Source organism: Gadus morhua, chromosome 15 (assembly GCF_902167405.1).
Source record: "Gadus morhua chromosome 15, gadMor3.0, whole genome shotgun sequence".
Taxonomy (NCBI): domain Eukaryota; kingdom Metazoa; phylum Chordata; class Actinopteri; order Gadiformes; family Gadidae; genus Gadus; species Gadus morhua.
Genome location: NC_044062.1, coordinates 9,492,775 through 9,517,638, shown reverse-complemented (window position 1 = coordinate 9,517,638; position 24,864 = coordinate 9,492,775). Strand labels below are relative to the sequence as shown.

The following is a 24,864-nucleotide window of genomic DNA, read 5'->3' as shown; positions in this document are numbered from 1 at the left end:
CGGGGGGATTGAGGAGTGAGACCGGGGGGATTGAGGAGTGAGATCGGGGGGGTAGGACCTGACAGGACCATAATATGATCGCTCTACTCTCTTTCTAGTGCGACAGAGCGCTGGTAATACTGGAACCTGGTACAATGGGACGGTGGGACCAGTTATCAAAGCACACGGATTCATAGCTCTGTACATTTTATTGATCAATTCTTTACACACAGTCACAGCAAGGAGAATAGCATGTTGATACAATGAGGTCACTTTTGACCGGCTGTATTCACAGCAAGAGCCAAATTAGTGTTTAATGACGTTCAGATTAGCGGTTGATAGTGACTGGTAAATGTTTATGAAGTTAACCTTAAGGTTAGTATAGGTCATTGAAGGTTAGTCAGTCACAGTTAGAGGGTTAAGCGAAGTTCAGTAAGAAGAAATTAAGATGACCTATTAGGAGTCAAGGTGAGTAACAACTAATGGTTAAGATAAGGTGATCTAGTATTAAAGAGTTATTTTAAATTGAGATAGTAATAGTTAAGATAATCTGGTAGAAGTCGAGGTGAGGAGTTAGTAGGTAAGGGTTAAATAAAGGTGATATAGTAGGGTTTAAGGGGTTAGGTGAATAAATAGTACTGAATGGTTGGATAAAGGTGATCCAATTGCAGTACATGATTAAGGTGAGTTAGCATTAGTTAGATATTAGCAGTAATTAAGGGTGAGTTATAAGGTGTTAAAGTGAGAAAGTAGTGGTTAAATAGTTATCTATCTATTGGTAGTTAAGGGTGGCATTAAGTGGGTTAAGTAGTAGTTAAGGTGAGTTAGTAGAAGATAAGGTGAGTCAGTAGTAGTTACAGTGTGCGAGTGGTAGTTAAGGGTGACATTAAGGTGCGTTAGTAGTAGTTAAGGTAAGTCAGTAGTAGTTGAGGGAGGTGCTGGTGCAGAAGTCGGGCGGCAGGCTCTCCACCGTGCAGTCGGAGGTCTCCATGGAGCAGCGGGAGCAGGAGCAGCTGAGTGCGGCGGGGTAGTGGACCACGGGGTCCACCCCGGGCCCGCAGCCCGGCAGCTCCAGCGGCCGGTACTGCAGCTCCTGGTAGGTGCACACCTTCTGCACCACCTTGCTGAGCCGCGGGGGAACCCTGGACGGGTCCTCATACACACAACACAGCACACATGAGGACCAGGGGGGCCGTGGACGGGTCCTCTTACACACAACACAGCACACATGAGGACCAGGGGGGCCGTGGACGGGTCCTCATACACACAACACAGCACACATGAGGACCAGGGGGGCCGTGGACGGGTCCTCATACACACAACACAGCACACATGAGGACCGGGGGACCGTGGACGGGTCCTCATACACACAACACAGCACACATGAGGACCAGGGGGGCCGTGGACGGGTCCTCATACACACAACACAGCACACATGAGGACCGGGTGTGGGTTCTAAGTCTAGAGACGTTGATCACAATACGACCGTTATAACATGTAGTCCATGCCCCCATGACACCTGAGAAGGCCCCCACCTCCCAGAATGCTGCAGGGATGCAGTGTTACCACGGTGATGCAGTAATGGTGATGCGGTGTTACCACGGTGACGCAGTAATGTTGATGCAGTAATGGTAATGCAGTCACACCACGTTGACACAGTGCTACCATAGTGATGCAGTGTTACCACGGTGACGCAGTATTACCATGGTGATGCAGTGGCCGCTGCAGATGGTGGTCTCCACCGGGTGGCACCCGGGACAGCCCTTCTTCTCCACGGAGACCGTCTGGTTGACCAGCTGGCAGAGGGGCAGCTGATAGGCTGCTGGACACAGAGGGGCAGCTGATAGGCTACTGGACACACAGGGGCAGCTGATAGGCTGCTGGACACAGAGGGGCAGCTGATAGGCTGCTGGACACAGAGGGGCAGCTGATAGGCTGCTGGACACAGAGAGGCAGCTGATAGGCTGCTGGACACAGAGGGGCAGCTGATAGGCTACTGGACACAGAGGGGCCGCTGATAGGCTGCTGGACACAGAGGGGCAGCTGATAGGCTACTGGACGCAGAGAGGCAGCTGATAGGCTACAGAGCTCTGCAGGCTGTCTCCTTGTTCTAGATCTTGATATCTATAAAAGGAGACATGCAACTCAATATCTAGATTCTAGATATTGAGTTTCATGCCTCCCTGTTATAGATATTGGGTTTCATATGTCTCCTTGTTCTAGATATTGAGTTTCTGTCTGTCTCTCCTTGTTCTAGATATTGAGTTTCAGTCTGTCTCTCCTTGTTCTAGATATTGAGTTTCTGTCTGTCTCCTTGTTCTAGATATTGAGTTTCAGTCTGTCTCTCCTTGTTCTAGATATTGAGTGTCTGTCTGTCTCCTTGTTCTAGATATTGAGTTTCATGTCTCCTTTTCCAGATATTGAGTTTAATATTTCTCATTGTTCTAGACTCTAGGTTATTGAACTAGGATCTAAAGGATAAAAATTGTTATAAACTATGTTTTTGCATATTCAACTATAATTAAAACATTGAACTATGTTTCAGAGTATTTTGGTATGTTTTCAGGTATTGAACTCTATTACTAGTGTGGTGAAGCATGTTGCCATGTGTTCTAGAGTGTTCTAAGTGTCAGGCTCTTACCTCCCAGGGGCGCGAGGGCCCCCAGCGCCACGGAGAGGAGGGGGAGGAGCCTGAGGAAGGAGCTGCTCGCCATGCTGCAACACAAACACCCGGTTAAGCTGCTAGTCCTAGTCAGCAGGTTAGTAGCACATTATTAGGTTTTATCTTATTCAGTAAGTAACTTCTTACATCATTACTTAAGTTATATCATTATGCTATTAATAAGTTATATCATCATTACATTAGTAAGTGATTGAATTATTACATTATTAAGTTATATCATTATGACATTAGTAAGTTATATCGTTATTACATAAGTAAGTTATATCATTATTATAATTTTAAGCTACATCATTGTTATATTAGTAAGTGATTGAATTATTACATCACATTGGTAAGTTATGTCTTTATTACATTAGTAAGTTATATCTTTATTACATTAGTAAAATACATCATTATTACATTAGTAAGTTATATCATTATTACATTAGTAAGTGATATCATTGTTATATTAGTAAGTTATATCATGTTACATTAGTAAGTTATATAATTATAACATTAGTAAGTTATATCATTATTACATTAGTTATATCATTATTACATCAGTAAATTGTTTAATGCATTATTGATACGTCCAATTATTACATTACTAAATAATTAAATGATTGCAATATTACATTATTACATTGGTAGGTTAGTAAGTTAAAAAAATATTACGTTATTAATAGTTGGAATTATTGTGTTATTATGTTAGTGAGTTAGTACCAATCATGTTATCAATATAAATACGTAGTTAATATCATAAATAGAATGCAAAATGTAAATATTAAACCGATAATACATAGTCAACATCAATGGAATCAATAGAAACGCAATCCATAGAAAACATTTAAAATATGAATCTAGTAAATGATAGAGGAAGAGGAGGAAGAGGAGAACTCACCTGCGTTGGTGGAGGAGTAAAGGGAGGAGGAAGGAGCTCTATATATGGGGAGACCAGGAGGGGGAGCAGGCGGGAGGAGGGGGGAGGAGAAGGGAGGGGCCTGTCTCTAAGAGGAGGAGGAGGGAGGAGGGGGGAGGAGGAGGGAGGAGGGAAGGAGGAAAGGGAGGAAAGGGAGGAGGAGGACTATTGTTCTGCTTTACTTTATCCGAACAACCACAATAAATATCTCCACAAATATTTCACATAGGACTTTTGTTTTGTATTTTTTGCCAGATTGACTGACAGTAGATAGAGCTGCTGTCATTCCTTGTGTTGGATGTTGTTCCACTACAGTAAAGTCCAACTGTTGTTGTTCCTCGGCAGGTGTCGGAAGAGTTCAGCGGAAGAGATTATGAAACGTTGTGTTGTTCAGCCTTGACTCTAAGACAGAGATCACCTGCATCCTGTCGGAAGACGCTGGAATTCTCTCTCTCGCCCTCTCTCTCTCGTCCTCTCTCTCTCGTCCTCTCTCTCTCTTTCTCTCTCTCTCTCTCTCTCTCTCTCTCTCTCTCTCTCTCTCTCTCTCTCTCTCTCTCTCTCTCTCTCTCTCTCTCTCTCTCTCTCTCTCTCTCTCTCTCTCTCTCTCTCTCTCTCTCTCTCTCTCTCTCTCTCTCTCTCTCTCTCTCTCTCTCTCTCTCTCTCTCTCTCTCTCTCTCTCTCTCTCTCTCTGGCTCTCTATCTATCTCTGTCTCTCTCCCACGTTCTCTGTCACTGAGAAAACGTACATTTACATTCTGAAAAAAGGGCCCACACAGGCCCGCGGGCACCGTGTTTGCTACCCGTGCTATAGAAGATCTCACCTGCGTTATTTATTTATTTGTTGATGATGTTGTAAATAAAATAAAATAAAACACATAAGCCTGACATCGCCAGACAATTGGTCAGATTCCCAGGCTGTATCTGCTTCGTGTAAGGTATATTAAATGAGTATTATTTCGAACAGGCACATGTTAACCGCCTCGTCCTCCTGAAGGACCCCACAGATCCAACATGGCGGCCTCCGTGCGGGCTTGTTTTGCCCTCCGTTTCTCACTCGGAGGTAAATAACTTCGCGTTTCTTTCCATGTTTGTAATGTGTTCAGCAGGGCGATATAAAGGAGGTGTAAATTATGTGTTGAGGAGGTGTGGAGGAGGTGTCGAGAAGTACTACACCCTACACCAACCCCGCACCTGGAGGTGCGGGGTTGGTGTAGTAAGAGAGCTGCCGTGTCCTCCAGGTCAATACTGCAGGGATGTAGTATTGTTGTGAATGCCTCTCCAACAGTAATAATAATAATAATAATTAATATATACATGTAGTTAATTATATCACAGGAAGACCGACTCCATAACTGTGTCATTTTCATTCACCCAGTCTATATAGAACTGTATACTGTCCCTTCTATATAGAGCTAGGTCATACTGTCCCTTCTATATAGAGCTAGTTCATGGCTCTAGTGTATATATATCTGTATACTGTCCCTTCTATTCTAGATAGAGCTAGGTCATGGCTCTGGTCTATATAGAACTGTATACTTTCCCTTCTATTCTAGATAGAGTTAGGTCATGGCTCTAGTCTATATATAACTGTATACTGTCCCTTCTATTCTAGATAGAGCTAGGTCATGGCTCTAGTCTATATAGAACTGTATACTGTCCCTTCTATTCTAGATAGAGTTAGGTCATGGCTCTAGTCTATATAGAACTGTATACTGTCCCTTCTATTCTAGATAGAGTTAGGTCATGGCTCTAGTCTATATAGAACTGTATACTGTCCCTTCTATTCTAGATAGAGCTAGGTCATGGCTCTAGTCTATATAGAACTGTATACTGTCCCTTCTATTCTAGATAGAGCTAGGTCATGGCTCTAGTCTATATAGAACTGTATACTGTCCCTTCTATTCTAGATAGTTAGGTCATGGCTCTAGTCTATATAGAACTGTATACTGTCCCTTCTATTCTAGATAGTTAGGTCATGGCTCTAGTCTATATAGAACTGTATACTGTCCCTTCTATTCTAGATAGAGTTAGGTCATGGCTCTAGTCTTTATAGAACTGTATACTGTGCCTTCTATTCTAGATAGAGCTAGGTCATGGCTCTAGTCTATATAGAACTGTATACTGTCCCTTCTATTCAAGATAGAGCTAGGTCATGGCTCTAGTCTATATAGAACTGTATACTGTCCCTTCTATTCTAGATAGAGTTAGGTCATGGCTCTAGTCTATATAGAACTGTACTCTGCTCCAGTGCTGAGATGCGTGTGGTTGCAGCTCCCCTCCAGGCCAGCGGGGCTGCTGTGGTTCTTGGCTCTCTCCAGCGGACCCTCCTCCAGCCAGTCAGGCATGGAAGCTTCTTCAACAAGTGTACGTTTACTTAATCCTTCTTCTTTATTGACACACTCTTTCTACCGTGATGGTATTTTAGCAAGAACGGTAATTAAGGGGCGTGTTTCCATAGTAACAGATGTAACAGAAGTTACAGGTGTCTGTGATGTGTTCCCATCGTAATGGTTGTTTATGATGTGTTTCCATAGTAAAGGATGTGTGATGTGTTTCCATAGTAACGGTAGTGTAATGTGTTTCCAAAGTACGGGGTGTCTGATGTGTTTCCATAATAACGGCTGTGTAATGTGTTTCCATAGTAACATTTGTGATGTGTTTCCATAGTAACGGTTGTGTGATATGTTTCAATAGTAACGGTAGTGTTATGTCTTTCCATATTAACGGGTGTCTGATGTGTTTCCATGTAACTGTACTGTGATGTGTTTCCATGGTAAAGGTAGTGACGTTTTTCCATTAACGGTTGGGATGTTTCCATAGTAACGGTTCTGATGTGTTTTCATAGTAACAAGTGTCTTATGTGTTTCCACAGTAACGGTTGTGTGATTTGTTTCCATAGTAACAGCCGATGAGCTGTGGCGGGGGGTCCTGGCAGAGACGGGGGCCGGCGCCCGGAAGGGCCGCGGGAAGAGGACCAAACGCAAGATGAAGACCGACCTCAACAGGGGCCAAAACATCGGAGAGGGTGAGACGCCTGCCTGTCTGTGTGCTCACCTGTCTGTCTATTTATTACCAATATAAAGATCACATGGTGATGATGATGATGATGGCGGTGGCGGTGGCGTGTGTTCCAGGGAGGGCGGGCTTCCTGTGGCCTGGGCTGAACGCCCCGGTGTTCCGGGCCGGAGCGCCGCAGGCCGTCTCCAGACGGGGGGACGCAGAGCAGCTAGAGATGCAGGCAGAACTAGGTACACACCAAGTACTACACGCTACTACTGCACACTAAGTACTACACACTACACACTACTACACACTTACTACTACACACTAAATACTACAGGAGAATGGAACATCCTGTTGTGATGTTACTTCCTGTTTTGATGTAACTGCCTGTTGTGATGTCACTTCCTGCAGTGCGTTCCAGAGATGAGTGGGAGAAGAGGAGGAGGATGAAGGTGAAGAGAGGAAGAGGATGGACCGGAAACTCCTGGGGGGGCATCAGTCTGGGGGCCCCGGACCCTGGGCCAAATGGGGGTACACACGCACACTCTCGCACACAGAGACAAGCAAACACGCACACGCACACATTCAATCAATCAGTCAGTCAATCACAATCACGCGTCAGACATGGTCAGGGATGTGAATATCAATGCATGCTCAGCTAAGTGCTGATGCTCACTCCCATAGGCTGTGTACATAGTTTTGTGTTGTTATCTCCTTCCATGACGTCACAATTTCAATTACAGTAACTGCTCTTAAGTATACTGCACCATTTCACCAGCAGGTGGCAAAAAATCACACATAATCTGTATCTACTAGCAGCTTGTATAAAGTTAAGTTAAAAAAGTGTTGTTTCCACTCTTTCAGAGTCATTTGAAGACTTTGATTCACGTGTGATTGAGGTGAGTCCCTTCATTGATCTCTCCATGTTCTTTTAGCCAAGCTAGCTGAGTCTTGAGTTCACAGACCTTAAGCTAGGGAGCCTTAAAGGGCTGGTGTTTAAAAGTAAGCAGACTGTAGCCCCCCCTTATCTCTCCAATCGAGCTGCAGTGGCCTGCCCTGTCCTGTGTTTTGTAAAGTGCCAGTAGGTATTCCAAAATGACAGAAAATATTAAAATGCATAGTCTCTAGTGCCATTTGTCCAACCCGGGCCACCATTCAAATATGGCGCACCCCGTGGAAGAGGACCCCCTATATACTGCAGATATAAAGGGCTCAACCTTTAAGGTAAACGCACTGCCCCCTTAAGATAAACACACTCCCCTTTTTTATGGTAAACACACTGCCCCTTTATGGTAAACACACTGCCCCCTTATGGTAAACACACTGCCCCTTTATGGTAAACACCCTGCCCCTTTATGGTAAAGAAACTGCACCTTTAAGATTACCAAACCATCAGCTAACTGTTCTTAACTGGGGAACAGCTACTGTAGGCCTGTACAATTTTGTTGTTTAATTAATTAAATTGTTGTTTGTTAACTTATTGAAATGCTTCTTGTTCACAAGGTGAAATGTTTGTTGTTTACAATGTGAAATGTCTGTTTTGTTGTTTACTAGGTGAAGAGTGTTTTCAACATGACAGCCAAGGAGGGGAGGAAGAGGTCCATCAGCTGTCTGGTGGCCGTGGGCAACGGCAACGGGGCAGCAGGTCAGCTCTGTGATGAAGCTGCTCTATGTACAGTAGAGAGGGTCTAGCTGCTCTATGTAGACGAGGTCTAGCTGCTCTATGTACAGTAGAGAGGGTCTAGCTGCTCTATGTACAGTAGAGAGGGTCTAGCTGCTCTATGTAGACGAGGTCTAGCTGCTCTATGTACAGTAGAGAGGGTCTAGCTGCTCTATGTACAGTAGAGAGGGTCTAGCTGCTCTATGTAGACGAGGTCTAGCTGCTCTATGTACAGTAGAGAGGGTCTAGCTGCTCTATGTAGACGAGGTCTAGCTGCTCTATGTACAGTAGAGAGGGTCTAGCTGCTCTATGTAGACGAGGTCTAGCTGCTCTATGTACAGTAGAGAGGGTCTAGCTGCTCTATGTAGACGAGGTCTAGCTGCTCTATGTAGACAAGGTCTAGCTGCTCTATGTACAGTAGAGAGGGTCTAGCTGCTCTATGTAGACGAGGTCTAGCTGCTCTATGTAGAGGGGATAAGCAGATTTTTGTAGAGGAGGTCTACCTGCTCTATGTAGACGAGGTCTAGCTGATCTAAGTACAGCAGGTCTAGCTGCTCTAGGTAGAGGAGGTCTAGCTGATCTAGGTAGAGGAGGTCTAGCTGATCTATGTAGAGTAGGTCTAGCCGCTCTACATAGAGGAGTGAAGCTGCGCTATCTAGTGCATGTCTAGCTGCTCTATGTAGAGGAGGTCTAGCTTCTCTATGTAGAGTAGGTCTAGCTGCTCTATGTAGAGGAGGTCTAGCTGCTCTATGTAGATGTGTTCTAGCTGCTCAATGTAGAGGAGGTCTAAAGCAACTGTTTCCTCAGGGTTTGCTCTCGGTAAAGCAGCTGACAGGACAACAGCCCTGAGAAAGGTAAGGAGAACTCATTATATTTACTTTATATATTCTATCACATCCGGGTCACAGCCAGCTTCTGGAAGCCCAGACACGCTCTAAGGTGCTTTCTTCAATATTTAGATATTTTATACCTGTGTGAACCCCCCCCCCCCCCCCCCCTCCAGCCAATTTAATCCATTCAACAATCACATTACCCTGTCCTCATCACCTGACCCTGTCCTCATCACCTGACCCTGTCCTCATCACATGACCCTGTCCTCATCACATGACAGGTGATCAACTCACCGAAAACTCACTTTAAGGGGGAACCCAGAATCATATAAAATCGGAAGCGAGGTCTTAACTTAAGGGGGACATCTGAGGTGTGCCCCGGTAGCTCAGCTGGTAGGGTGCGTACCATTTAAGGCTCGGTCCTGATCGCAGCGACCCCGGTTTGAATCCTGCCCGTGGTCCTTTGCTCCATGTCCTCCCTTCTATCTCCCATACCTTCCTGTCTTTCTCACTCTTGTCACAAAGCATAAAAAATGCAAAGGGTGACATCTTAACCTAAGGGGCACATCTTCATTTTGTGCAGGCGAAGAATCGAGCGGTCCACTACCTGTACTACATCGAGAGATACGACAACCACACCAGTGAGTGTGTGTGTGTGTGTGTGTGTGTGTGTGTGTGTGTGTGTGTGTGTGTGTGTGTGTGTGTGTGTGTGTGTGTGTGTGTGTGTGTGTGTGTGTGTGTGTGTGTGTGTGTGTGTGTGTGTGTGTGCGCGCGCGCTGAAACCTTGTTTTTCTTCCAGTTTATCACGACATTGAATCTACGTTTAAGAAGACGACCCTCCGCATGAAGAAGCAGCACCAAGGTCAGTCTGAGAGGTCAGAGGTTAGTCTGAGAGGTCAGAGGTCAGTCTCTCTTTCTCCCTCCCCCCTCAGGGATGTCCTCAGTCTTCCATTTGTCAGATAATCTGCCACTGATTCAGTTTATCAGAATTCAATTATAATTTACTTGTGTGTCTCCCTGTCTGTCTGTCCCTGTCCGTCCTTCTCCGTCCTTCTCCTTGTGTGTCTCCAGGTTACGGTCTCCACTGCCACCGGGCGGTCATCACTATGTGTAAACTGATGGGGATTCAGGACATGTACTGCAAGGTGGACGGCTCCACCAACCTGCTGAACATCACTAGGGCCCTGTTCACCGGCCTAGCCAATCAGGTACTCTCTGTTCACCGGCCTGGCCAATCAGGTACTCTCTGTTCACCGGCCTGGCCAATCAGGTACTCTCTGTTCACCGGCCTGGCCAATCAGGTACTCTCTGTTCACCGGCCTGGCCAATCAGGTACTCTCTGTTCACCGGCCTGGCCAATCAGGTACTCTCTGTTGACCGGCCATCAGACTCTTTTGCCATTTAAATCGATTTATATGAAATTCCATTGAAACACATCATTAAGATGATGATGTCATGATGCTAATGTCATGATCATGTCATGATGATGACGATTTCATGATGAGGATGATGTTATGATGCTGATGATGCTGATGATGTCGTGATGCTGATGATGTCATGATGCTGATGATGCTCATGATGTCATGATGCTGATGATGTCATGATGCTGATGATGTTGTGATGCTGATGACGTCGTGATGCTGATGATGTCGTGGGGCGTGTGTTGGGCAGGAGACCCACCAGTCGCGGGCCGACCGGCAGCGCCTGAACGTGGTGGAGTTCCAGGGGGAGCGGGGGCCCCTCCCCCTGCTGGTGGCGCGGCCGGAGGGCGGGGCCCGGCCCGACGCGGAGCCCCAGGACCACGCCCCGGACGCCCGGCTGCACTGGGCCGACGTGCGCGTGGCGCAGGGCTCCAAGCGCTCCGTCTGGGCCTCGGCCAAACGCACCATCTGGTAACCACGACGACGCCGCATCAGGACCGCCCAGGAGACGGGGCCACTGGGGACCTGGACTGCCCCTGACATCGTCATGACGACAGGACATGACGTTTCATGACGACGTGTCATGACGTACAACCACCAACATACAAAGAGGTTAAAACAGAAATGAGAGGATGTTCCAATGTCATATTCTGGGTCAAACCTGAACACAATAAAACATGCCACAGTTTCAATTTGTTCAATTTCTTTGTAGAGATCATAAGCAAGACGCAACTAGGTCCATGAGTCCTCACATTCAGGGTAACCAGTTAGGAGCGGGTATTGTAAGGGATATTCTATATATTCGGAAATAATTCAGACGGGTCAAATTAATATCAAATATATTTATTACACATCTCAGATTCAAATGTCAAGTGTATATGTTTTTGTTTTTTTTGCGAATATTAACGGAAACATAAAAAAAGGGACCTGGACTAATCCTAGCCCAGGTCTAAACTAACTCACTGAAATGGCTACTGACGCTAACCCTAGCCCAGGTCTAAACTAACTCACAGAAATGGCTAGGTGAAGCTCACCCTAGCCCAGGTCTAAACTAACTCACTAAAATGGCTAGCTGAAGCTAACCCTAGCCCAGGTCTAAACTAACTCACTGAAATGGCTAGCTGAAGCTAATCCTAGCCCTGTCTAAACTAACTAACTAAGACGACCTGTTGAGGGGACTGTAAAATGTCTTCTCTAGTTACTTTAATCAAGTAAAATAGTTTAGACCGTTGGAGGTTAGAGAGTTGGGGTTAGGGAGTTAGGGATAGAGGGTGAGGGGTAGAGAGTGAGGGTTAGAGGGTGAGGGATAGAGGATTAGGGTTTGTGATAGAAGATTAGGGATAGAGGGTGAGGGTTAGTGAAAGAAGATTAGGGTTCGAGGGTGAGGGTTAGGGTCGGGGTATCCAGGGAGGTTCATATAGTTTATATAACATGTTTTGCTCAGAATATTTAGGATGCTGAAGCTATAACCTAAAGTTCTCTACTTTTTACAGTATAGTATTCTGATCGTATGCTATGCTGATATCTAATAGGATTATATCACCATATCATCTTCAACTGATTAATTGATTCGAATCTAAACAAGGGCTGTCTGAACATTGTTGATCTTCATTCCTCAGGAGCTCTTCCACCGCAGAGCAGAGAAGATGGCATGTAGAAAATAGAGCAGTGTGGTGAGATGAGACATCACCTGGAGAGAGAGATAATCACAATATCAATACACAAAATACACTCCTGAATGACCTGTCTGTACTGTCTAACCCCTACCTGCTCCTTAATTACCTGTCACTGTACTGTCTAACCCCTACCTGCTCCTTAATGACCTGTCTCTGTACTGTCTCACCCCTACCCGCTCCATAATGACCTGTCTCTGTACTGTCTCACCCCTACCCGCTCCATAATGACCTGTCTCTGTACTGTCTAACCCCTACCTGCTCCTTAATGACCTGTCTCTGTACTGTCTAACCCCTACCTGCTCCTTAATGACCTGTCTCTCTACTGTCTAACCCCTACCTGCTCCTTAATGACCTGTCTCTGTACTGTCTAACCCCTACCTGCTCCTTAATGACCTGTCTCTCTACTGTCTAACCCCTACCTGCTCCTTAATGACCTGTCTCTGTACTGTCTTAGCCCTACCTGCTCCATAATGACCTGTCTCTGTACTGTCTAACCCCTACCTGCTCCTTAGTGACCTGTCTCTGTACTGTCTAACCCCAGAGTCCTTACCACAGCAGCGATGTCCAGGCGGTAGATCTTGAGGATGCTGGGCGGCAGCACGGGGACAGCTGATGCAACAGTTCCTAACATCACGGTGACGTAGGCCAGCGCCACAGACGCACTCAGGTACAACAGCACGGCAACAAAGTGGTAGGCCACATCCTGGAGACCAGAGGAGGAGAGGAGGTGAGGGAGGAGGAGAGGAGATGAGGGAGGAGGAGAGGAGAGAGGGAGGATGAGAGGAGTCGAGGGAGGAGGAGAGGCGGAGAGGAGAGGAGGAGAGGAGGAGAGGAGAGAGGGAGGATGAGAGGAGTCGAGGGAGGAGGAGAGGCGGAGAGGAGAGGAGGAGAGGATGTGTCTTACCAAGGAGGGCCAGATGCCACCCTGATTGGCTCCACAGGCGAAGATGAAGAACCAGAGCGTTGTCATGACGAAGCAGAAGATGGAGACGAACATGACCCAGCCCAAGGGGTTTGCGGAAACTGTGGGATCCACAAGGGTGGAGGCGACCAGCGTCCATACCAGACCCCCGAAGACCTGCACACACACACACACACACACACACACACACACACACACACACACACACACACACACACACACACACACACACACACACACACACACACACACACAAGGACGCACACACACACACACACACACAAGGACACACACACACGCACCGGTACACACACACACACACACACACACACACACATCCGACAGACACACCCCACACACACACACACACCCCATGACTGTGTTACCCTCCCTTGGTTAACAGGTTGCAGTGCAGTCTGGTTTGGAACAGTTCCTCATCACCTAGTCGTGACATGTTTCAACAAACCTGCCTCGTCAGATAGAAGGATAACATGTTTGCAGTATCACATGTGCAGCGTAGCATATGCTATCTAGCAGAGTAGTGTATACCTTCCATAGGGTAGCATAGCACTGTTCCTGGCCTCTTCTCTGTATCATGAACATTTTTAAATGTATTCTTGCTTGTGGTTCATGTCTTCTCTGTACTGTAACTGTACTTGTCAGCTATCTTGGCCTGGACTCCCTGGAAGACGAGATACTATATCTCAATGGGACCTTCCTGGATAAATAAAAGGTCAACAAAAAAAACAAAAAACATGCTACTCTAGACACAATGCTAAGCTACTTCCCTGGGGTCTCATTTATAAAACTGTGCGTAGGATCGTTACTAAAAATGTGCGTACGCCCAGAAGCCAAGTTTTGCGTGCGCCAAAAAATATTCAGATTTATAAAACACTGCGTACGCACACTTGTACGCAATCTTTGCTTTATAAATCACATACTGACTATAATTGTGCGCAGCTGAATCAGCTTCACGTTCCGCCCTCTACACGCCCCTTTTTAACCATAAATGGTCAATGCAAATGACCTCATGAATGCGATCTGCATATAAAACAGACTCAGATGCCGGTATTATGTCTTGTTGGAAACAATGGCAGAAGTACTGAGAAAATCAAAAAAGCGAAATTTCACGGAGGTTGAAGTGGAGACACTTGTGGGTGAGACTGAGGCCCGAAAGGTAGTTTTGTTCGGCGGTCACGGGATTGGAATCGCCAACAACAAAAAGCAGAGTGAGTGGCAACATGTTGCTGCAGCAGTGAACTCTGTCAGTAGCACGGAGCGCACAGTCCCAGAATTAAAAAAGAAGTGGTCTGACATAGAGTTGCATATTTTTATGTAGCCTACCAATAAATCGTTATGGTCCCTAAATACCCTCTCCCTCCGAATCCTGCATGGTCCGCCAGAAGTGCCATATGGTGCAGCATTACCACGGCGCTCACCTCTGTATTTATAGGGTTACGGTAATAAGACTGACGAGAACGCCTTGGATAATCAGTTTGTAATTACCCACGTAAAATGTTCTTGAACATAACCCCTTTTTAATGCCTGATTTGTCATGAAAAGCATCAAGAGTAACGGACAACGATTGTGATGAGTGTGGCTTGGTTTTTCACACTTGGGATTTAATTGACATTTGATCATGTGTTTACAGTGTCACATAAAAATATTATGTTATTGACACATGTTGGACAGATGCTTTATTCCATGCAGTCGCGCCGTCAGTGGACAGTATGGAGTGACGGGATTAAATATAGAGAATTTCTTTTTATTTCTATTCTAAGGAGATATTTCTGGAGTTATAACTGAGAAATAACGCAGTGGACTTAAATTATTCTGATTAGGATTTAACGCATGATACGGGTTGAAATTAAATTGATGAAGGGCGATGATAAAACATAATCGTTCTTCTCACTCTGCAATTCTTCGGTCTGACTTCAGTTCACCACCACACCGTCTGTGTCGCCAATTCTCCTTTTCCTCCAAACCATGCGTACGCATGGGTCAGAGTTTGCTTAGGGCTGCGCACATTTTCCCGTCAAGTTGGTTTTTTATAGATCACAACCTTGGCGTGAAAAGTCACGTACGCAACTTTCAGCCACGTTTTGTGCGTACGCAACGGTTATGAATGAGACCCCTGAAGCGTCTTGTGTTCTGGTTCTGAGTCTGTCTATGACGTCAGCAGCACTAATGGATGTCACTATGATGACCTCGTCTGTGTGCCAAGCCTTTCTATTGTTGCTAAGCAACATTAGTCCGATGGACTTTTGACCAATAGGCGATGAGTCAATCATCCAACTGGAGAAACCAGTTCTGTTCAATGAAGGGAGTTTAGTTAGAGAAGAGTTAGCCTTCAGGTAGCTATGCTGTTAGCCTTCAGTTAGCTATGCTGCCGTTTTGTTCTTGATTTTGTATAAATCTATAATACATTTATCTGTAGATATAGGTATATATATATGTGAATAATATTCTAATCCCGCGCTAATCCCATTCTCCACAATTATGTTAGTCAGTCAGTCAACAGTCTGTCAATCCGCCATTCAGCAGGCAGTCAGTCAGTCAGTCAGTCAGTCAACAGTCAGTCAGTCAACAATCTGTCAATCCGTCAGTCAACAGGCAGTCAGTCAGTCAGTCAGTAAACAATCAGTTCAGTCAGTCAGGCGTAGACATGTCTTAAGGGAGGGTGAGTAGCGAATGAGGGCATGTGAGTAGTAGAGGATGTACTCACAAACTCAGGGATGAAGAAGATGTCTGGGATGGAGGTGAAGATCCGGCTGCCAGTCGGCAGCACGTCAGCAGAGGTCGACGCCATTCTGCTCATCGGGTTCTATAGAGCTGCACTTCTATCTGAGGTCTAGTTCTATAAAGCTGCACTTCTATCTGAGATCTAGTTCTATAGAGATGCACTTCTATCTGAGGTCTAGTTCTATAGAGCTACACTTCTATCTGAGATCTAGTTCTATAGAGATGCACTTCTATCTGAGGTCTAGTTCTATAGAGCTACACTTCTATCTGAGCTCAGGGTAGATGACTGAATTCTATGACTGAATGATACGCTCACTGACTACATTTGTTTTTTAAGGACTCCTCCCCTCCCCCAGTGTTTTATTGGAAACAACTTGAAACCTGTCTGACCAGTCCCAAGTTATGTGGGTGATTTATGTACTAGTGCAGGACACAATGGGCACACACAAGGTGTTTAGACTCAGAGATAGGGGCAGGGATACAAATATATATCAAACTATAGTTATCCATAAATACATAAAGTGATACAACTATTCTATGTATCAAACTATAGTTATACATGAATAGTAACATATAGTGATAAAACGAGTCTATATGTGAAATTATAGTTACACATGAATAGTTACATATAGTGATAAAAACGAATTTATATATGTAACTATTGTGTCGTTGCTATTTCGTTTCCTAAGAGATATTGCGTAGGACAGAAGAGATTTCTAAATGTAAATAGCACACAACAGAGGCTGGTTACAACGCAAAAAGATTTACATTTAGAAGCAAATGAGGTGTGGTCACGCAGTTGATCAGAGAGGCAAGAGAAGGGAAAGGAGACCTGGCAGTGCTGTGGCTCGATCTCACCAATGCTTATGGATCCATTCCTCATAAACTAGTGGAAACAGCACTGGACCGGCACCATGTCCCAGGTAAAATTAGGGACCTTATCTTGGACTATTACAAGAGTTTCAAGCTGAGAGTCACCTCTGGGACAGTCACTTCTTAGTGGCATCGGCTGGAGAAAGGGATCATCACTGGATGCACTATTTCAGTGATTCTCTTTGCCTTGGCCATGAACATGCTGGTCAAGTCAGCAGAAGTCGAGTGCAGAGGTCGGCTCACCAAGTCTGGAGTCCGCCAGCCCCCCATCAGAGCCTTTATAGACGACCTGACAGTAACGACGACGTCAGTGCCGGGGTGCCGGGATGAGCAGGGCTTGGTAGCGTTGCAACTGCACGCTACGACAAAGCCCTGGGCAAAGACGGACGCCGTTTGGTCCAAGAGGAAGTGAGAGCTGGCGTGGAGGAACTGCGTGCTAGCCAGATGGTGGGGATGCGACAGCAAGGCGCATGGACGAGATGGGAACAGGCAGTGGACCGCAAGATCTCCTGGTCTGAGCTTTGGCAAGCTGAGCCTTACCGGATCAAGTTCCTGATTGCGTCCGTCTATGACGTCTTACCCAGCCCATCCAACCTCTTCTGCTGGGGCAAGGTTGACGCACGATCATGTCCTTTGTGCCTCAGAAGGGGAACGCTCGAGCACATCCTCAGCTGTTGCTCAAAAGCCCTGGGAGAAGGACGCTACACTTGGCGCCACGACCAGGTGCTGAAGGCGATAGCAGAAACCATCTTCACCAGCATCACCCAGAACAAGCCTCTCCGACCAGCAAGGCAGGCGATTGCTTTCATTCGAGCAGGGGAGAAGCCTAAGCCGAAGCCAAGGGGGGCAGCAGGACTCCTTGGAACCGCCCCGGACTGGCAGATGAAGGCCGACCTGGGGAGCAGCTCAGATTCCCAGAGCACATCGTGGAAACCACCCTGAGACCAGACATAGTTCTGTTCTCAGATTCAACCAAACAGGTGGTCCTACTGGAGCTGACGGTTCCCTGGGAGGAGCGCATGGAAGAGGCCAATGAGAGGAAGCGGGGCAAGTATGCCAACTTAGTGGAGGAGTGCCGCAGAAGGGGGTGGCGTGCCCGGTGTGTGCCAATAGAGGTGGGCTGTAGAGGCTTTGCTTTTTAGTCTCACCGTGATGATACGATTCAATCAACTGAGATACTGGATGGAAGTGTCCTGTCAATCACAGTCTCCTGGTTGCTTAGCAACGGTTAAGGTTTGTTTACTGGTAACAAAGCTTCTAAACATCACCTCTAGATCCAGTCTCCCACGCGCCAGTCCAGCTCTCATTTCAGCTGTGTCCTCCCAGTTAGAGCAAGCGGTGAACTCCCAGTTCTGTCCTTTCTGACTGGGTTAGGGTTTGGGGGAGAGCTAGGTTTAGAGGTAGAGATAGAGGGTTAGGGTCAGAGGGTAAGAGATAGAGGGTTAGGGTTAGAGAGAGGGGCTAGGGTTAGGGTCCGAGGGTTAGTCTTAGAGATAGAGGGTTAGGGTCAGAGGGTAAGAGATAGAGGGTTAGGGTTAGAGAGAGGGGCTAGGGTTAGGGTCCGAGGGTTGGTCTTAGAGATAGAGGGTTAGGGTCAGAGGGTAAGAGATAGAGGGTTAGGGTTAGAGAGAGGGGCTAGGGTTAGGGTCCGAGGGTAAGAGATAGAGGGTTAGGGTTAGAGAGAGGGGCTAGGGTTAGGGTCCGAGGGTTGGTCTTAGAGATAGAGGGTTAGGGTCAGAGGGTAAGAGATAGAGGGTTAGGGTTAGAGAGAGGGGCTAGGGTTAGGGTCCGAGGGTTGGTCTTAGAGATAGAGAGTTAGGGTTAGAGTTACGCCTCGTGCCCACTACCTCCGTCCGTTGACTGATCCCCGTTGACTTTGAATGGGTACGGACGCGCAATGCATTGTGGATCCGTGCGCTGAAGGCTACGTCAAAAAGTTGGAAAATGTTCAACTTTTTCGGCAGCAACGGATCCGTCATCCAATCAGAACACGTATGCAAATTTAAGCACTGTGACACCACTCGGGCTCTGACGACCCTGGAAACCTCCCCCATCCGTCAGCAACTCCTTCTGAGTCCAATGACTGACTGAGGTGTTAGAGATAGATTGTTAGGGTCAAGGTTAGAGGTACGATTAAAGATGGAGGGGTTAGGGTTAGAGATAGAGGGGTGAGGGTTAGGTGAGGGTTAGAGATAGAGGGGTGAGGGTTAGAGATAGAGGGGTGAGGGTTAGGTGAGGGTTAGAGATAGAGGGGTGAGGGTTAGTTGAGGGTTAGAGATAGAGGGGTGAGGGTTAGGTGAGGGTTAAAGATAGAGGGGTGAGGGTTAGAGATAGAGGGGTGAGGGTTAGAGATAGGGGGGTGAGGGTTAGGTGAGGGTTAGAGATAGAGGGGTGAGGGTTAGAGATAGGGGGGTGAGGGTAAGGTGAGGGTTAGAGATAGGGGGGTGAGGGTTAGGTGAGGGTTAGAGATAGAGGGGTGAGGGTTAGGTGAGGGTTAGAGATAGAGGGGTGAGGGTTAGGGTGAGGGTGAGGGACAGCTCCAGCTCTGGTTGGGATTGAGGGCTTTGGGGTGTGTCAATAGTCTGGTTCTGGTAAACAAAGAGAGAGCAGGGATAGCCGATGACTTTGTTTGTGGAATGCGGCCGTTCCCAGGAAGTAGGTTGGGTTTTACCTGACGGATGAACCAATAGAAGGAATGAGTGGGATTCATGAGTTATGTAACATGAGTTTAACAGTATAATAGTTATATTACATGTACTTAAAAGTTTGATAGAGAGAGTTATATAAGATGAAGCTAACAGTGTGATAGCGTTATATAACATGTAGTTAACAGTATGATAGAGTTATATAACATGTAGTTAAAAGTGTGAGAGAGAGAGAGTTATAATAGATGAGGTTAACAATGTGATAGAGTTTGTTACGTGTGGTTGTTCTCCTTGTGTTTTCCTCTCGTTCTCTGTGGGTGTCGTTTCCCCATTAACTTTTTCGGTAGCAACGGATCCGTCATCCAATCAGAACACGTATGCAAATTTAAGCACTGTGACACAACTCGGGCTCTGACGACCCTGGAAACCTCCCCCATCCGTCAGCCACTCCTTCTGAGTCCTTTGACTCAGCAGTGGGCACAAGGTGCAGTGGGCACAAGGTGTTAGAGATAGATTGTTAGGGTCAAGGTTAGAGGTACGATTAAAGATGGAGGGGTTAGGGTTAGAGATAGAGGGGTGAGGGTTAGAGATAGAGGGGTGAGGGTTAGGTGAGGGTTAGAGATAGAAGGGTGAGGGTTAGGTGAGGGTTAGAGATAGAGGGGTGAGGGTTAGGTGAGGGTTAGAGATAGAGGGGTGAGGGTGAGGGTTAGAGATAGAGGGGTGAGGGTTAGGTGAGGGTTAGAGATAGAGGGGTGAGGGTTAGGTGAGGGTTAGAGATAGAGGGGTGAGGGTTAGAGCTAGAGGGGTGAGGGTTAGAGATAGAGGGGTGAGGGTTAGGTGAGGGTTAGAGATAGAGGGCTGAGGGTTAGAGATAGGGGGGTGAGGGTAAGGTGAGGGTTAGAGATAGAGGGGTGAGGGTTAGGTGAGGGTTAGAGATAGAGGGGTGAGGGTTAGAGATAGGGGGGTGAGGGTAAGGTGAGGGTTAGAGATAGAGGGGTGAGGGTTAGAGATAGGGGGGTGAGGGTAAGGTGAGGGTTAGAGATAGAGGGGTGAGGGTTAGGTGAGGGTTAGAGATAGAGGGCTGAGGGTTAGGTGAGGGTGAGGGACAGCTCCAGCTCTGGTTGGGATTGAGGGCTTTGGGGTGTGTCAATAGTCTGGTTCTGGTAAACAAAGAGAGAGCAGGGATAGCCGATGACTTTGTTTGTGGAATGCGGCCGTTCCCAGGAAGTAGGTTGGGTTTTACCTGACGGATGAACCAAAAGAAGGAATGAGTGGGATTCATGAGTTATGTAACATGAGTTTAACAGTATAATAGTTATATTACATGTACTTAAAAGTTTGATAGAGAGAGTTATATAAGATGAAGCTAACAGTGTGATAGCGTTATATAACATGTAGTTAACAGTATGATAGAGTTACATAACATGTAGTTAAAAGTGTGAGAGAGAGAGAGTTATAATAGATGAGGTTAACAGTGTGATAGAGTTTGTTACGTGTGGTTGTTCTCCTTGTGTTTTCCTCTCGTTCTCTGTGGGTGTCGTTTCCCCATTTTAAAGCTATTAATACAGGTTTACATCACAACACATTGCAGGTGTTAAAAATCAAATCACCCGAGACACAGAGTTGCCTGGGTTCTCCTCAAGCAGAAGAGGGCATAAGAGGATACCTTATCCCTTGTGACCGTTATTTGCAAGTCAAAGGTTAACATTTTGACTCTGAGGAAGGTAGGCCGGTTACAGCGCAGAAGGCTTTACATTTAGAGGCAAATGAGGAAGGTGGGGCAGCTGTCCCAAGCACAAAGGTTAACATTTTAGATGACGGTCAATACGTAGACGACGCTGAGGAAACGCAGGGTGGCAAGACAATACACAGAATAGAAAACAAAGCCTATATGACTTAAAGGCAACAACATTTGTATTTTTCCATGCATGAATAGTTATATATAGTAATACAACTAGTCTATATATCTAACTATAGTTATACATGAATAGTGATATATATCTCGATAAAACTAGTCAATATGTAGTTGTACACCCGGTCCGGGTGGAGCATGACGCTTTAGGCCCAGTGGGTGGAGGTCTGGGTGGAGGTCTGAGTGGTGCAGGACGCTGTAGGCGCAGTGGGTGGAGGTCTGGGTGGCGCAGGACGCTGTAGGCCCAGTGGGTGGAGGTCCGGCTGGAGGTCTGGGTGGAGCAGGACGCTGTAGGCCCAGTGGGTGGAGGTCTGGGTGGAGCAGGACGCTGTAGGCCCAGTGGTTGGAGGTCTGGGTGGCGCAGGACGCTGTAGGCGCAGTGGGTGGAGGTCTGGGTTGAGGTCTGAGTGGCGCAGGACGCTGTAGGCCCAGTGGGTGGAGGTCTGGGTGGAGGTCTGGGTGGCGCAGGACGCTGTAGGCGCAGTGGGTGGAGGTCTGGGTGGAGGTCTGAGTGGCGCAGGACGCTGTAGGCACAGTGGGTGGAGGTCTGGGTGGAGGTCTGAGTGGCGCAGGACGCTGTAGGCGCAGTGGGTGGAGGTCTGGGTGGCGCAGGACGCTGTAGGCGCAGTGGGTGGAGGTCTGGGTAGAGGTCTGAGTGGCGCAGGACGCTGTAGGCGCAGTGGGTGGAGGTCCGGCTGGAGGTCTGGGTGGAGCAGGACGCTGTAGGCCCAGTGGGTGGAGCAGGACGCTGTGAGCCCAGGGTGGAGCAATGGTCCTGACGTGGTATCGTCGTGGCAACTGAGCGGTAAACCACACAGGGCTGATACTCTCACCATGATGATACGATTCAACCAACTGAGATACTGGATGGAAGTGTCCTGTCAATCACAGTCTCCTGGTTGCTTAGCAACGGTTAAGGTTTGTTTACAGGTAACAAAGCTTCTAAACATCACCTCTAGATCCAGTCTCCCACGCGCCAGTCCAGCTCTCATTTCAGCTGTGTCCTCCCAGTTAAAGCAAGCGGTGAACTCCCAGTTCTGTCCTTTCTGACTGGGTTAGGGTTTGGGGGAGAGCTAGGTTTAGAGGTAGAGATAGAGGGTTAGGGTCAGAGGGTAAGAGATAGAGGGTTAGGGTTAGAGAGAGGGGCTAGGGTTAGGGTCCGAGGGTTGGTCTTAGAGATAGAGGGTTAGGGTCAGAGGGTAAGAGATAGAGGGTTAGGGTTAGAGGGTAAGAGATAGAGGGTTAGGGTCAGAGGGTAAGAGATAGAGGGTTAGGGTTAGAGAGAGGGGCTAGGGTTAGGGTCCGAGGGTTGGTCTTAGAGATAGAGAGTTAGGGTTAGAGTTAGAGATAGATGGTTAGGGTGAAGGTTAGAGGTAGGATTAAAGATAGAGGGGTGAGGGTTAGAGATAGAGGGGTGAGGGTTAGAGATAGAGGGGTGAGGGTTAGGTGAGGGTTAGAGATAGGGGGGTGAGGGTGAGGGTTAGAGATAGGGGGGTGAGGGTTAGGTGAGGGTTAGAGATAGAGGGCTGAGGGTTAGGGTGAGGGTGAGGGACAGCTCCAGCTCTGGTTGGGATTGAGGGCTTTGGGGTGTGTCAATAGTCTGGTTCTGGCAAACAAAGAGAGAGCAGGGATAGCCGATGACTTTCTTTGTGGAATGCGGCCGTTCCCAGGAAGTAGGTTGGGTTTTACCTGACGGATGAACCAATAGAAGGAATGAGTGGGATTCATTCAGTTAGGTAAAATAATTGTAACAGTGTGATAGAGTCATATAACATCTGGTTAACAATGTGATAGTTATATAACATGTAGTTAACAGTGTATTAGAATTATATAACATGCCGTTAACAGTGTGATAGAGAGTTATAGAACATTTGGTTAACAGTGTGATAGAGTTATGTAACATGTACTTAAAAGTTTGATAGAGAGAGTTATATAAGATGAAGCTAACAGTGTGATAGCGTTATATAACATGTAGTTAACAGTATGATAGAGTTATATAACATGTAGTTAAAAGTGTGAGAGAGATAGTTATAATAGAGGAAGTTAACAGTGTGATAGAGTTTGTTACGTGTGTGGTTGTTCTCCTTGCCTCCCCTCTTGTTCTCTGTAGGTGTCGTCTCCCCATCGTAAGGCTCCAAGAGGGGAAGGGGAAGTAGGGGAACCGCAACACATCAGTAAAATACAGGTATATTCATTAGAAAAGTATAAACTGGAAAAATGCGTCAAGGGGAATAGGGCACTATAAGCGGAGCCAAATAAAAGAAAGCTAAAATAAAGTGACAACTACAAGTGAGCACACACAACCTAGGCTAATAATAATAACTACATCAAACTATAGATACATGAATAATTAGATATAGTGACAGCAGGACGCGGTAGGCCCCAGGGACGCGGGAATTGGGGGTGCTTAGGGTACTGCAGCACCCCCCCCCTGGCGGCCTCTGGCTGTAACGGCAAGTGAGAGGGTTTTATGAACAAATCAATACTTTTTTTTTTTTTATAGAATTTTTTCACACAAAATGTTTTTTCATTTAATTATTGACATCCACCCTTTTTATGATATTTATCATATTATCATTTCATTTTATTTAGAACATTGTCTGAGTAGGCTGACGTAGGCTATGACGCACAACGCAGAACTGTCGATAGCTGAATATCGTACTATGCTGATTTTACATAAGCATGTTGGTGTTCAACATCTGTTGTAGTGAACATTCTAAAACTGGTGTAAAATGTTGCTGCCATATTAATAGACACGTTGAATGTTATCGCTATGATTCTGGAATCCTGCACGTAAACTGGTTGGCAAAAAAAAAGCAAAGACGGACGGTTCACTTGACGGAGAAACCGTCACTTTCCTCATATCAGACAACTCGTAACTCTGGATGAAAATAAAGGCTTTCTTTTATTGTCACTCTCCTTTTAAACCTTTAGAAATAACCTCCTAAATCCTTGTTATAACGCTGTGTATAATCCCGGACCGCAACAGCTTGTCGGCATGTTGTTAGTGTGTGAAATTCAGCACAGTATCAGCCGAGTTGACTCTAATTTCCACATTGTTTACTTTCTGACGTGTGTGAATACAGTGGCTAGTTGGCAGAACTCTTTTTACACGCCAGTAGAGTGTTTATCAGAGCGGAGCCCTGAATGTTGCGCAGCATTTATTATGACGTCATTATATAGACTCTCTCTCAGCATCCCCCCCCCCCTTGGACTGACTTCCCGCGTCCCTGGTGTTACCCCCTATGTTTTATTCGATACTTTTCAACAGTGTTACCCCTTATGTGTTTTTCATGACCACAGATAAAAAACGACAGTTACCCCTTATGATATTTTTCATGACGACCAATAAAAAAAGGAACAGGGTTACCCCTTATGTTTTTTTTCATGACGACCAAAAAAAACAAGTGTTACACCCTTTATGTTTTTTTTCATGACGACAAATAATAAACAACAGTTACCCGTTATGTTTTTTTTCATGACGACCAAAAAAAAACAGTGTTACCCCCTTTATGTTTTTTTCATGACGACCAAAAAAAACAACAGTGTTACCCCCTTTATGTTTTTTTTCATGAAGACCAATAAAAAACAACATGGTTACCCCTTATGTTTTTTTTCAT

General features: G+C 46.3%; 3 protein-coding genes and 1 pseudogene across 6 annotated transcripts; 2 read left to right on the top strand and 2 right to left on the bottom strand.

Moving 5' to 3' along the window:
• Positions 1-169: 169 nt before the first annotated feature.
• Positions 170-3,559, bottom strand: lhb (luteinizing hormone subunit beta). Of its 2 annotated transcripts, XM_030378788.1 has the most exons (4): positions 3,543-3,559; positions 2,621-2,694; positions 1,683-1,801; positions 170-1,132 (listed from the first exon to the last, which is right to left on the bottom strand). In XM_030378788.1, the coding sequence occupies exons 2-4, from the start codon at positions 2,691-2,693 to the stop codon at positions 896-898; spliced, it is 429 nt and encodes a 142-aa protein (XP_030234648.1). In that variant the 5' UTR covers position 2,694; positions 3,543-3,559; the 3' UTR covers positions 170-895. The 2 variants fall into 2 exon arrangements, with proteins under 2 accessions (XP_030234648.1, XP_030234649.1); XM_030378789.1 differs by lacking the exon at positions 3,543-3,559 and having other exon boundaries at positions 1,683-1,798.
• A 982-nt stretch (positions 3,560-4,541) lies between these two features.
• mrps5 (mitochondrial ribosomal protein S5) lies at positions 4,542-11,166 on the top strand. 3 transcript variants are annotated; one of them, XM_030378740.1, is made up of 13 exons: positions 4,542-4,620; positions 5,832-5,924; positions 6,460-6,585; positions 6,695-6,808; positions 6,975-7,094; positions 7,428-7,462; positions 8,118-8,208; positions 9,031-9,077; positions 9,637-9,694; positions 9,853-9,915; positions 10,125-10,261; positions 10,293-10,385; positions 10,417-10,555. In XM_030378740.1, the coding sequence occupies exons 1-13, from the start codon at positions 4,572-4,574 to the stop codon at positions 10,456-10,458; spliced, it is 1,068 nt and encodes a 355-aa protein (XP_030234600.1). In that variant the 5' UTR covers positions 4,542-4,571; the 3' UTR covers positions 10,459-10,555. The 3 variants fall into 3 exon arrangements, with proteins under 3 accessions (XP_030234600.1, XP_030234598.1, XP_030234599.1); XM_030378738.1 differs by lacking the exons at positions 10,293-10,385; positions 10,417-10,555 and adding an exon at positions 10,725-11,166; XM_030378739.1 differs by having other exon boundaries at positions 10,293-10,566.
• Positions 11,167-11,301: 135 nt separating this feature from the next.
• Positions 11,302-16,323, bottom strand: LOC115559727 (myelin and lymphocyte protein). Its single transcript, XM_030378785.1, has 4 exons — positions 15,798-16,323; positions 13,055-13,228; positions 12,701-12,853; positions 11,302-12,164 (listed from the first exon to the last, which is right to left on the bottom strand). The coding sequence occupies exons 1-4, from the start codon at positions 15,888-15,890 to the stop codon at positions 12,090-12,092; spliced, it is 495 nt and encodes a 164-aa protein (XP_030234645.1). The 5' UTR covers positions 15,891-16,323; the 3' UTR covers positions 11,302-12,089.
• A 557-nt stretch (positions 16,324-16,880) lies between these two features.
• On the top strand, positions 16,881-18,122 carry LOC115560353 (uncharacterized; annotated as a pseudogene).
• Positions 18,123-24,864: the final 6,742 nt, after the last annotated feature.